Source organism: Colius striatus, chromosome 6 (genome assembly GCF_028858725.1).
Source record: "Colius striatus isolate bColStr4 chromosome 6, bColStr4.1.hap1, whole genome shotgun sequence".
NCBI classification, from domain to species: Eukaryota; Metazoa; Chordata; class Aves; order Coliiformes; family Coliidae; genus Colius; species Colius striatus.
Window position 1 is genome coordinate 5136886 of NC_084764.1, and position 14011 is coordinate 5150896.

General features: G+C 42.0%; 1 protein-coding gene across 2 annotated transcripts in view; it reads right to left on the reverse strand.

The window, feature by feature from the left end:
* The window catches only part of LOC133625643 (transmembrane protein 263-like), a 243476-nt gene that overhangs the window by 178415 nt on the left and 51050 nt on the right, over positions 1–14011 (reverse strand). For both annotated transcript variants that reach the window (XM_061998434.1, XM_061998433.1), the window contains one exon: positions 10700–10790. In XM_061998434.1, coding sequence (XP_061854418.1) covers positions 10700–10769 — 70 coding nt within the window. In that variant the 5' untranslated portion in view covers positions 10770–10790. The remainder of the gene's footprint in view (positions 1–10699; positions 10791–14011) is intronic.

The following is a 14011-nucleotide window of genomic DNA, read 5'->3' on the forward strand; positions in this document are numbered from 1 at the left end:
CCCACTGGACCAGGTTTAGTGTTAGGACTTGTGACCAACATGGATCCACATTGGAGCAGTTCACACCTGAAGGACTGTTTCTCCTGTGGATGAGACCTACACTGGACCAGTTCATGAAGAGTTGTGCCCTGTACATGAGACTCAATTCATGAAGAACTGTAGCCAGTAGGAAGGACCTAAATTGGAGAAGTTCATGGAGGACAGTCTCCCATGGGAGGGACCCCACACTGCAGCAGTGGGAAGCATGAGGAGCAGCAAAGTGCATCTGTGATAAACTGACTGTAACCTTCATTCCCCTTCCCTCTGTGCTGCTGGAGGGGAAGAGGTGGAAACTCAGGCAGAAGGGAGGGGTGAGGGGAGGTGTTTTAAGATTCAGTTTTTCTTTCTCATTTCCCTACTCTGTTTTGATTGATTTTTAATAAGTCAAACCGTTTCTGCCCAAGTGGAGTCTGTTTTGCCTGTGACAGTACGTACTGAGTGATCTCCCTGTCCTTAACTCACAAGCCCTTTGTCACATTTCTCTCTTCCCCTGTCCAGTTTAGGAGGGCACATGACAGAAGGGCTTTGGTGGGCACTTGGCATCCAGCCAGGGTTAAACTGCCACACATCTCACAAGAAACAGATTTCTTTACATAAAGGAGATTTTTATGCCATTTTCAGACCTGGTAAATGTGGGGTTTTTTCCTTTTTCAACATAAAGGTACAAGATCCATAGACTGGAAGAACTTGCCCATCTCCCTGATGACATAAGTTAAAAAAAAAAAGGAGAAAAAAACAGCCCTCAAGGTGCTAGGAACAAAATACTGCAATAACAGTAACAATAACATTCTCAGGCTATAAAAACACTAAACCAAACTTGCAGCCTCAATCTGCATTTCCCAAAGCAAGTCCTAACTTTAACATACTGTAATAACATTGTATTAAATCTTGGAGGTTTGTTCTTTGGCTTTTGGAGGGATGAGCCAGAGGTAATGGGCACTTTGCACAATCACACTTTCTTTCCAGTACTGAATATATACAAATGGTTGGCTTAACCCAAAGAGGATGACCTCACATCACTAGCTGGAATTATTCCAGATTTGTATTCAACAGGTATAGGAACCTTCTAGGGGAAAACAAAAGGAATAAAAAAATAACAGCCAGAACACACCACTACCATAGACAGATGTCTGGAGAAATCTGGAGGTGCAAGGAAGGAAGCAAACAACAACCTTGGACTTCAAACTTCTGCATAGGCCAGGACATTTACTTTTTATTGTAAAAGTCTAATAGAAGTAAGTTGCAGAAAGGTGAAAACAGTAGAAGTCAACAACATTACCAGTCTTTCTTAGAGTCTTTAAATGGATGAGCAGGCATTTTGATGGATGGCTCACACAGCTACATTGTAAACTGCTCCTCTCCTGCCTAACTCTTCAACATCTCTCACTCCAAAGATCAGGTCTCATGTGCTAGAAAACAAAATTTGTTACAGTTCAAGACTCTAAGTCTGTTCTTTCCACTGTAAGAAAGCTCCAAGACATTCTTTTAACAACCTTAGATCCTAAGATCCTCTTGCAAATCCCAGAAACGTCGTGGCCAAACTTCAGTATTATTTGTAATTTTATATGAAGAATGTCTACATTAATTCCTTTTTGGATATTAACTAAAAAAATCCCCATTATTTTTTCATAACACAAGACCAAAAGATACAAAGCCACCTACAAATTTTGCAATAGGTATATCCTACTGAAGACCACATACTTTTGGCAGAAGCTGAAAGCAGTAGTATGTTAGTGGTACACAGAGGACATAAAAAGACAACAGGAGTAAACATGGAATTTAGCCTTACTTAAACTCTTTCTGACCAGGCAAGTGTCAGCCAGATAGAAAGAGGATAGATCTCTCATAATATGCCAAAGAAGTATGTTACAATGGTTTGACAATCCTCCAGATAAAGAGCATGCATTTGTCTTCACTGTGATCAGAGGAGACAGAATTACACACACACATGCTGGAGAAGGACCATTCTCTATAAACATTAGAGTTATACTCAACTTCAAAGTAGGTGAAGATTTTCTTCTTCTAGAATACTATCCCAGAGGGCAAAAACATTGACACAAACCCTCCAAATTCTACAGCCCAACCTTAAGGTCATTAACAGTTTTGAAAAGAAACCTAGTCTTCAGAATAAGATTGTTTTTGTGATGCAAAATGATCAGTAGAAGAAAGACCAGGAAAGACCAGATCGGTGCAACCACGCAGTCATGCTGGTAATTAAAGTTGTGGCTCAAATTATTCACAAACAACTGAAATCAAGACAGGCAGACAGGTTGAGACTACAGATGTTTATGAAACGTTAAGTGGGCATTTCGCTCAGTTCTGAGGCAGAATTAACAGCCTCATGTACCGACCTTATGATTTAATTGCCTGCTATAATACTCTAATAGTTTAGCAGTTCAAGATATCATCATTGTTAACACACTGATATACTGATTCAATTTCACTCCTGACCTGGATTTACTGCACTGCTCATTCTTATTTAGTACTTCAGAGTGTAGCTATAAGTAAGTGAGACTTGCTTGCCTCTGTTTTCAGTCCATTAGGAACAAATACAAACTGCTTTCTTTTTCAGCTTTCGAACAGGACTGATAACTACAAGCCCAGAAGACTTATTTAAAAACAACTGGCAGCATCTCTATGTTAATGCATTTTTTTGCCCCTCAAAATGAAAAATACATTGGAAAATTATATGGAATTGTGAGTGCAAAAGAATGTATATGCTTGTAATTAGTATAAAAGCAGGGACAGATGTCTGCTGCTTCAGCCAGGTAATACGTTGTTTTCACTCACAAAGCACAATTCTGTCACCCCCGCAGTTCAAAACCCTACTGCTAGAATAAAACACATTCACTAGTAATTGATAAAGATGTATCTCCTGACGGAGGCTTCCCACTGGCCCTTCACCCTGAAATGTCTTTACATTCGGATAATGCACATTACTTACAGTTACTGTGCCAAAGCAAATGCTAAAGCTATTGTTGCCCCATCCCAGGTGCAAACACCCTCAGGGAAAACCAGATGGTTATTGACTCACTTCAAAACATTACTGTGTTAACTGGATCCACTGATAAGAGGTTTCCCACACTTAAGTTACAAGAACCTTTCTTCTGGAATCTGCCAAGCACTCAGAGGCTATTTATGCTGCTATTAACAGCATATGCTGTGCACACATCCACCACTTAGTGACAGAATGATTTGCAGGGCATGGAGCAGGCTGGAGAAAAGGGATGCTGAGCTGTCAAAGTAACATCTCATTATATCATATGAAAATAGTGAAAAGCAAAGAATAGGGCAGAGAGAGAAGTGGATATAAAACAATTTAAATAGCTTTCATGCTGTTTCTAGGAGACCATGAAACATAGCTGCTGAATGGAAGATGCCCATTGTCAGTAGGAAGCATACAGCAGCAGTAATACAGAAGGGCTGGAGGTCTGAAAGAGCAGAAAAGGGATACACACAGACACTGGTTGAGTATTATTCCCATTTCAGACTGCTGATTTCCCCCACACAACAGAATAAAGAATGAGGAAGCCAACAGAGACACTGGAGAATTTAAACAAGAATCTCAGTTTTTCCTAAAACAATCACGACGAGAAACGAAACAGAAACATGACATTCAAACTCAGATAAATGTGGAAGTGTTTTACAGCCCTGCCAGGGCAGCCCTCACGCACAGGAGTGACTCTCCAGGTCAATTCTTTTGCAGAAACAAGAACTGTTTTGGCTAACAGAAGAAGAGTATGGCTGCACAGAATATGTGCCTTAAAGAGAGACAGATGATACTGAAACGTTGCTCTTCAGCCTCAGGCCATTTACAGAAGTAGCTCAGGAAATGTTTTTACAGATGAGAGGACATGCCAGGTACATAAAGTTCCAGCTCCAAAGAACAGACAGCCTCATTGCTAATTTCTTTCTCTGCTTTTTAAGAAACCTGCCTTTCTATTTGAAGTTACCTGACAAGTCCAATCACTTTTCTGAGAACTCAAATAAAAAAAACCCTGGTAAGTTATATATCAGGCAAAGTTTTGTATTATTTATATATTATGATCACATTTTCTGTTTCCATTTTCAAGTATCTTCTACCTCCAAAAGCCTAAAAAAGCTGCAATTTGCTTTTTTCCATCATCCTCATGTATAAATAAGAGCAGTCATTTCTGTTTCATACACAAAGAATGTTATGGTTCACGGAAGGCCAAACTACTTGACTAGTGTCACAGGGTAAGTCAACAGGAGAGCTTGGAACAGATTCCCAGTCTCCTGTGTTACTTATAAGACCACAGAACTGCAGAGGTAAATTCAGGCTGAGAACATTGCCAGCTGGCCATTAGACAAAAAAAGCAGATCCTTTAAAGAGCTCCTCTGTAGAAGGATTTGACTGTTGGACCTCATGAGGTAGCACACTGAGGAGATGATTTGACTTGGGGAAGCAGAAGAGGCCTTAGCAGATGCAGTTTTGCACTGCCAACTTCACAGAACTCTGAGGTATTAGTCTGGTAGACTATATTTACACACACATAGGTATGTAGTAGGTGACACTAAGCATTAGAAGCAACTTTAATAAAGTTACTTTATTCCAGGAAAAGCAGCAGCTTTTGATACAGAGCTTAATGCTGAAAGGGAATGGAATTGTTAGTAACTGCACTGCTTTCCAAGGTGATTTCTTTGTGGTTATTTGGATATAGGCAGTTTGGACAAAACCATACTAAACATTACTTGTAACAAGAAGATAATAACAATAAAACTTTGTCTCCCCTGGAAACCGCTCTCTGTAAAGAAGACTTTAAGCAAACTAACTAGAAAAGTGCCACCCATTCATCAAAACTTCATTTGTTTCTAGGAACAAGTCTTTTTGAAGTTAGACACCTCTATCACGGACTTGACCTGAATGTCTCATCTCAGATGAGATGCCTAGACAGGCACCTTCTTCTGGCATCTGCTGGCTTCAATAAATTGCCACGTTCTTATAAATGAATACCCCAACATGAAGTCTAATTTCATAAGTTTTTATTTCATGGCAGTGACTCAATTGCTATGCAACTGTACCTATTTTTTGTTGTTTAAATGAGTTAGATCTGTAGAGATAATGTGTCTAGGTAAAATCCTTGTATGCAAAGACAATCCCGCACGAGTAATCCACAACACTCACAGAGACTCTGCAGCAGAGATTCCCAAACTGTGGATACAGAGTCCTAAAGCTTCCTACAGAAGCATGCAATATACTTTTATCTTGTAGAAGACATAAAACAGCAGAAAAGGCAATATGCCTCCGTGGAGACAGATTATAAGGTTCACACAAGATACTATATTCTAAATTTGTGCAAATCATCTGATTTACAGTAACTATCCGTGTGTGCTCTTTACCCACAGCAAATGTAAAACAATTTGAATTAGGAACACCACAGTTATTTGGAAAGTAAATTTCTCAAGATTTGTTATGTACTGCAGAGCTGCTAAGACCCATTGCTTTTAATAAAGCTTTACTCCACAAGGCCCAATCTGTCTGCAACAAAGGAGGAATATCTCTGGTAGGTCTAAGAAGTGCAGAAGAGATAGCAGATGGTTCAGGCACAAGACTCAGGCTTGTTGCCAAATTGGTCATAGTAGGTTGGCTGATAAAAATCTTAATGTTTAATATTCAAAGACCATGGAGGAAAGGACTGGTTTGTAAACTGCCAAGAGGAGCCACTGCTGTTAACCAATGTCATAGCTTTTCAACCAGTCCATACACTCAAGTTCTAGTTAGCAAGGTAAGGCCAAAAGAAACTGCAGCCATACTCCAGTATGTACCAAGGATACATTCCCAAAATGCAGAACATTTAGCAGTTTTACAGATTAAAGATACTGTTCCCAAAACAATTAGTGTAATAAACTGGAGATGTAGACAAGAACTTCAGAAAGAGACTTAAAATACACAGAAATAGCATAAATGAGGTAGAGCATCACAGAACGGCTGAGGTTGGAGGGACCTTTGGAGATCATCTGGTCTAGTTGCAGATGTTCCTGCTTATTGCTGGTGGGAGGGTGGGGGTGATGGTCTACAGAACCTTTAAAGGTCCTTTTCAACCCAAACTATTCTATGACTCTATGTCCAGATGGCTTTTGAGTATCTCCAAAGTGCGAGACTCCACAACCTCTCTAGGCAAGCCACTCTAGTGCTTGGTCACCCTCACAGTGAAAGTAATGTTCCCTTATGGTCAGTTGTGTTTCAGTTTGTGTCGATTGTCTCCCATCCTGTCACTGGGCATCATGAAAAAAGCCTGGCTTCATCTTCTTTACCCTCTCCACTCGGGTATTTACACATATCAACATCCTCCAATTCTTCTCTTCTCCAGGCTGGGCAGTCTGAGCTCCCTCAGCCTTTTGTCTTAGAAGAGATGCACCAGCTCTTCAGTCACCTCTATGGCCCTTAGCTGGACATTTTCCAATATGTCCACATCTCTCATACTTTGGAGTCCACAGTGGACACAATACTCCAGGTGTGGCTTCATCAGTGCTGAAAAAATGGTGCTGAACAGAAGACCACCTCCCTCAACCTACTGGCAACGATGGAGAAGCAGTAGCAAGGTCAGGGTCACCGATTTATCAATTAGAAGAGATCAGGATCCTAACTGTCCAAGAAAGGAGATGCAGGCATTTCATAACGGATCGTGTTACAGAAGACTTAATCACCATCAGATTTCACTTCTGTCACTTTCCTTGAGTAATTTAATGGAAAAGACAGAAAAGTGAGGAGATAACTTTGATGCACTGTATTTAATGATCAGCATTAGAACTCTGAAGTGGCAGATAAAGAAGCAACAGATACAGTAAGATGCTGCTGTACTTGCATAATAAAATTCTCTCTCTCTCACTACCATCAGGCTGCCATTTAACAGCAAACATCTGAGATCACATAGAATCCACCTGAACATTGCTCTGTATGGCAACTCAAGACTAGCTGTGCTGAACCTCTTTCAGAGAGGAAAGCATTTCATCCCATTTAAAATAGACTCACTCCTCTCCAGAACTTGCTGTCCTTCGCTGTTGGGTAACAGTAAATCTGCCATGTATCCAGTCTTCTCTGGGAGGCGTTAAGCACATCAGCCTGAGCAGCACCCCAAATGCTCATCACTACTGCTCCCCTTAATTTTAACTGAGGGAAAAATAATATGGTAGGGCTTGGAAGGGAGGGAGCTCCAGAGCTCATCCAGCCCAAGCCCCTGCTAAAGCAGGTTCCCCTCCAGCAGGTCACACAGGAACGTGTCCAGGCGGGTTTGGAAACCTCCAGAGAAGGAGCCTCCACACCCTCCCCGGGCAGCCTGGGCCAGGGCTCCCTCACCTCAACACTGAAACAAGTTTCAACGTGTGTTTAAGGGGAACTTTTTGTGTCCCAGCTCACGCCCATCACCCCTTGTCCTGTCACTGGGCACTACAGAAATAAAGTGTCACCCCATCCTCCTGACACCCACCCTTTCGGTACTTAGAAGTGTCGATTATGTTCTCCCTCCGTCTCTTCTTATCTGGGCTAAACAGCCCCAGCTCCTGCAGCCGTTCCTCACAGGGAAGATGCTCCAGCCCCCTGACCATGCTGGTAGCCCTAAGTAAGGTGTGTTAGCAAGGCCGAAGAGGAAGCAAAGATGAAGGGGAAATTAAAAGCGAAATACAAATGTGAATTGGCAGATGGATCGTGACGCCGAGAAGTAAGATCTCGTTAGCGCATAAACAGCTGTCCCGAGGCGGAAAGCGCGGAAAGCTTCCCCCGTGCGCCCAGCGTCCCGCGGCCGGAGCAGCCGCCGCGGAGCCGCACGCAGCGCCCCGCCCCGCCTCGGCGGCGCCACGGCCATCGCCGGGCCCGCAGCGCCCCCCCGCGGCCGCTGCCCTGCGCTCCCGCCGCGCTCCCCGGCCCCAGGCCCGGCCGCCGCCTGAGGGGGCTCCGCGCCCCCCGCGACAACGCACCTGCCTTATCGACTACCAAACAAAAAGAAACCCCTTTGGACAGCCAATATCACCTGCAGGATCTTTGTATCCGCTGCACCTTTTACTCATTTACTGTGACAAATACAGAAAAGCTCACTCTGACGGCAGATGAAGTGAACAGATTAAGGTTGCACGCAGATACAAGCCTCCAGCTTCGTCACCTTTCAGGGATTTTCTAGTTAATCTCTTTTCTCACCCATAACACCTTTGTCTCCAGCACTGCCAGGCTGTCACACCGCACTGAAACCCAAGGTGTGCTCCGTAGCTCTCCTCACCCCCACACGCACCCGTTCAATTTAGCTACGTACGTGACGGACTTGTGAAATCGTCCCTTTATTAGTAGGAGGCCATACTGTGATGCCTTTCAGGAACATGACAATCCCTGCAGGGTAACCTTTTATTTTACTGCAACATGCACATAGCATGGTGCATTCAATTCCCCTCTTTTCAGGAGAGGAGTAAATACGCAGTGCAACTCAAAACGAAGTCAGCATGATGCAATCCGGTGAAATAATGGACTGTGCTAGAAAGACTCTGGAGAGCTTTCCATCCCTTATGCACTCATTACCAGAAGGCAAGCAGACACAGCCTCCATATATCCCAGGAAACAAAGAGTGCAGCAGTCATGACAACATGGCTTGTTTATTTATTGCAAAGCGTTTGATTTATCTAGGAAAGTGTTTTCAGAAGAAACCAGAACTCAGTAGACGAGCAAAAATAAGAAGACAGTACTGAATAACATTTAATAGTAGAAGAACTTCAGAGATCTATTTGTTTCATGGGGTATTTGTAATCACTCCTGCAATGTGATCTTTCTAGGAATTCTAGTTGGTCTGTGTTGGCAGACAGCACCTTCTAAGGAAGGCTCCTGCTACTCAGCTCCACTCGTAACACACAGAGCCAGCCCTAAGCTCGGCATAATCCTGATGGCTCTCTTTCAGGAGCAATTTTTCCACTTCTCCCAAGCAGTGTGCTTGCAGTTGTGCTCTCAACATCCCTCCTATTTTGCTATTCTTAACATCATTGTAAATTTTAAAAGTACATACCGAGGTCAGACTTTAAAAGAACTCAACAGTATCTACTGTACCAACTGCTTCACCAAATCAGCTCAACTGTTACAGCTCTTTTTCCTCACACCAGCAAAGTGGGTATATCCTGAGGACGTACTTCTCCCAGACCACCCAACAAGTCACAGAAGTAAAATATTAATACTGCCATTTTTCATCATCACTCAAACCAGCAGGGTTGCAGGCAGAAGCGAATCGCCTGCCAATTACAAAACTTGGTTTGCAAGTGTACTTAGCCACATAAAAAGAGACTCTTCTAATCCTGCAATTCAAAGCCATAAGTCCAAACTCTAAGACTCTTCTTGATAAACTGATAAGATGATCTCCTGTATTTTTACATTCCAGGAAACGCTCTCTAGGCTCATGTAATCATCAGCTCAGACTAGTGACCAGAACGCTTTCTTCAGCGACGCATTGTCATTACATGCTGACTTGGCATTGCTTACAAAGAAAGCAAGGGAGGAAAGAACAGTGTTACATATACATAGTAATCACATCTTCCACGTTTATTTCCTTCTGGCTCCATAGGAGTTGCAAAAAAGAAACCTGCCTTTCACATGCCTCTCCATACTGTAATTGCCAACACGGAGTATATGAAGTGGCAGAACAAGAAACGACAACTTAATGAGAAAACTGTAACAGAATGCTCAGCGAGGAGGGATGGAGCAGCAAATTCCTAAACCCTTCCACTCAGTTCATATTCCCTTTAAGAACGGCTGTCAGCATAAATGCTGTATCGGCATCTTATTCTCTTAAAGGAAAAAACCATAAACCACACTTGTTTCCCAAAGACATGTCACAGCATTTTCACAGTAAGTTGCTAATAAGAATCTCAGCACTCTCTGGGTTGTTTAAGCCATCCACAACGATTAGGGGTGATTGTATTTTAAGTCACTGAACCGGAGACAAAGCTGAAAATGTAGCATCGCTTGTAGCAATGTTAGCAGCTTCTATTCAAAAGCAAGCAACACCTATTTTGTTGCATTTATACAATGGCTGCAGCATTTACACAGTGGGGAAAAAAATCTATTCCCTGTATAAATCCAGGGCATGTCATTACAAACAAGGGTTTTTTTAATTAAAATTGGCATTTTTGAGCCTCCTACTGACTGACAGCATCTCACTGCCTCCTCTTCTGATGGCTAAACTGGCTTCCAAGAGAGATAGCAGAAAAAATCCAATCGCTAGAATATCTAACTTTGACAAGTCTCTGCTGGTGACAACTTCTATAGCAGGATGCTGCAGAGAGAAGTCAAGAACAAATAGATGACTGCTTAAGAAGTCTTCCCTAATGAAGGCTCAAAACATCACAAACAAAACAGCAGAGGAGGCATTTTATTCCTAAGCCTACACACAGGACGATCAAGCAGGACGATTTTAATCGGAAACACTACTGTTAAAAAGAAAGCAGAATAATGACCACACCTTGGTGGGTGCAGCTTGCTTTAAAGGCAAAAGTAGACTGAGAAGCTGACTAGACCTCTGGCTGGGAGGCTGCCTCAGCTGTCAGCACTGACAAAGCTTTATCCCTCTCAGAAAACACACAGACATAGTCTCTCAAGTCAGATAAATACATAAGACTTCCTTGGCCAGGACATTTTCCCCAATTTAATGCAAAGAGTTTATATTGACTGTACCTTCAGGAGGTTCTTCCCGCAGATGAGGAGGCAATTCTTCACTTGTTGTCTCAGTTTCATCTTCCACCATCTGTGTTTCTAAGCTAGGTCCCTGCAGAACAGAACAACAAGAGGAAGTAAGCTGGAGAACGTTCAGAAAGGAACAATAGAAATAATTACAGGATTAATATGCCAGACAGTAAGGGCACGAGCAGCTCACTTTAGCTGATGAGAAAGAGTTGCTGGGAGACTTGTTTGTAGTTGAATTACTTACAGAAAGAAGGGAGGGAGAAAAAAAGGGAGAAATTAAAAAGCACTCTGCAAAAACCAGTAACTGAAGAGGGAAGAAAATTTCTCAGTTACTATTTCTAAAACACACAATGCAAGAATAAATCCAAATCCTCATTTACCAAAGGTGGCAGCAGATTCACCATCACTTGGAATTCTCAGGAAAAAAGTATCCAACCTTTCACTTGTCTTACCAAGACTAGATTCTGAAATGTCTGTGGCCTGTTCAATACAGAGGGAGATCACTATGGGGTATACTAATGGTCCCACGCCTCACTTTTCTAAGGAAGACAAATCCAACTGGTTTACAATCTTCTAACCCACCAGGTCCACGGACCATGTAGTTTTCCCCTACATGCCTCCATACATGCCTTTATGCCTGAATGTCTAACATGCTAAACTAACCACTCCTGAAACCTACTAGATTGCCCTCCAAAGTCTTGCATTTAGACTTTCCAGCTTTCAGGGTGGTGGAAAGGGCCTGCAACGTTGTTGCTGGAAGGACGTGAGCAGAGTTACAAGCTTTGTAGTCTTAGAAAGCATTCACTTGTATTTAAGGCTGCCCATCTCACTTTGAATGTGCAATATTTTCATGACTTGTGGAGCTATAAAAGTGTAGTTGCCTTTCCAGTTTCAAGCTACCAAAGAAAAAACACCCTGTTTGCTCCTCCCCTTCCCCTGTCTATTTTTAATTACTTTTTTAAAGTAATGGCAGAGTAAACATTAGGGATAGCACAGAGCCCCTTAAAAAAAAAGCCTAAACCTAATAAATCTTATTTTGAAATGCTTGTACAGTCTAGAGTGAAATCTGAAACTGAATTACAAAAGGAGGCTTTCATGCACTGTGAAAACATGAATGGGTTTGTCTTCTGAACTATCTGAAGTTGTGTATTAACATATGCACCTGGAAGGTTACAAGAGCCAGCTTCAACACCGGTACATCAACAGCTTGGGAGATTTTATCATCTGAACTCCAGAAGAAAAAGGGCTCATAGCATTAAAGTTGAAGTATTTATTCTCACACTTTCCAAATGGTGTGACTGCAAAGTTACCCCCAACAGCATTGCATACTCTGTTTCCTCATTTTGCACATTATAAAGACTAACACACTTCTTACATATTCAGCCATTCTCCATCACGTTATTTTCAAGAGTCTGAGAGCAGGGAAGAACTGACCATTCCAATGAAGTCTGCTGTGAGTGTCACTGTTGCAACCTTGATTTCTGCTATTCATGACTAGGCAAGCTTTACCTAAACAGCAACACTGCCTTGGTTTGCTCAATGAACAGTTCAAACATTCAGTCAATGCCTTCTACTAGCTATCATGGAAAGGAGGGGAGGGGGAAATCCTTTTACCATAGGGTATAGGTGAGAAATTAGTAACTTGCTTGACTTAGTCCAATTAAAAGTCAAACCAAGCAGTCAGTTATCAACACTGAGGGCTGACCATCTCTACGCTTCAACTAAATAACGCAACCTAGATATTACAGATGCTTAAACAATTCTGGATAGCAGCAGCAAATTAAACATGGAGTGTATATTTGAGTAAGTTTCTACATCAACCACAGGCTATATTTTTATATACTTTTCTTTCCCACCCATTAATACCACAGTGAGGGAAAGGGAACAATGAGGCTACATTAGTATACCAGGTAAGAACATTCATTTTATAAAGAAGCTGCCAACACGTAGTACATGAGGTACCAACATTTGCCTTGCAAATGAACCAACCACAAGTATAAGAACCCCTTTACTAGGAGTGGTCTGGAATCTGAATCCTTTGCCTGTATTCTCCAGTTTACAACACCAACTTTTTTTTCATTTAAAATAACATCCCAAAAATAACGGAACCCGCTGCACAAGGCAAAGCTTAAATCCTTACTAACTATATGCTGCCCAAGGAGACAATCCAACTTCCCAGGGACTAAGGAAAAGCCAGTAAGAAAAATATTATCTTTCCTTCTTCAAACCGGTCAGTAGTCTCACTTTGCTACCATGAGACAAACCCACTCAGCGGCTTGTCCCAAGAATAATCCATGATGCTCCTTTGGATTACAGCTGTTGCCATCTACATAAACACAAAGAGGATGCAAAACAACCTGATCATCTTGGTGTCCCCGTGCTGGCCTCTCTCCAGCAGTTCCCTGTCCCTCTTGAGCTGGGGAGCTCAAAACTGGACACAGTACTTGTATCCATATCTAAAAGTAAAACCTAGGGCTCAGACACTGGCAGGGCTTATTAATGAGATCACAAACTCTTTACAATGGCTTTGTATCTTACATTAGCACATCCATTGCTTTTTTTTTGTTCTATCTGCAGAGTGCAAGTCATCTTGTGCAAGCTTGATAATCAACACTTAATATATCTGCAGTTCTGGCAGCACTGTAATCTACAGCAATCAAAAATCCCAGGAAATTGTCTTGCAAGAAGATTTATAACTAAGTTACAGTTAAAGATGTTGGTCTCAACTTTTCTTTTTTGGTTTTTTCTCCACTCTATTATTACAGGAAAGAGGTATCAGTTGTTATGTTTGAAAGCTTTTTCACTCTTAAGGATTTCTGACAGATGAAGAGAGGGATGGGATGCACACAATTGTGTAAGTTATTGCCTTGCAGATAAGCAGTTGTGCAGCGCCCGGCGATTCTACAATAATCCTCTTGAGCTGTAGCCCTGGCCAAAGTAATGCACACAGATGTTGCTTTTGCTTTGATGCTCCCTTTAGGAGCATCTAGGATGCAGGAAGATGTATTAACAGCTCAGAAACATCAGCAGATTATTAACTGTACAATATTCTGTCAATTATTTAAGGTTTGTACAGCCTTTTTCATTGAGAACGTGGTTCCACTCAGCACTAAAGCCATTGGAGAAGCACAGATTTCAGCAGGTATTATTACAGAAACAGTTTTATGTTCCTAGGCTCTGCACCATTAAGAAAAACCTCTTGGCTCTCCAGATCCAGTTCCTGCTCTCACAAGCAAGCACGTTGTACAATTCTTTTCAGCAACTGATGAGTTTCTGACTAGAAGCACCATTAACATTTAGCAG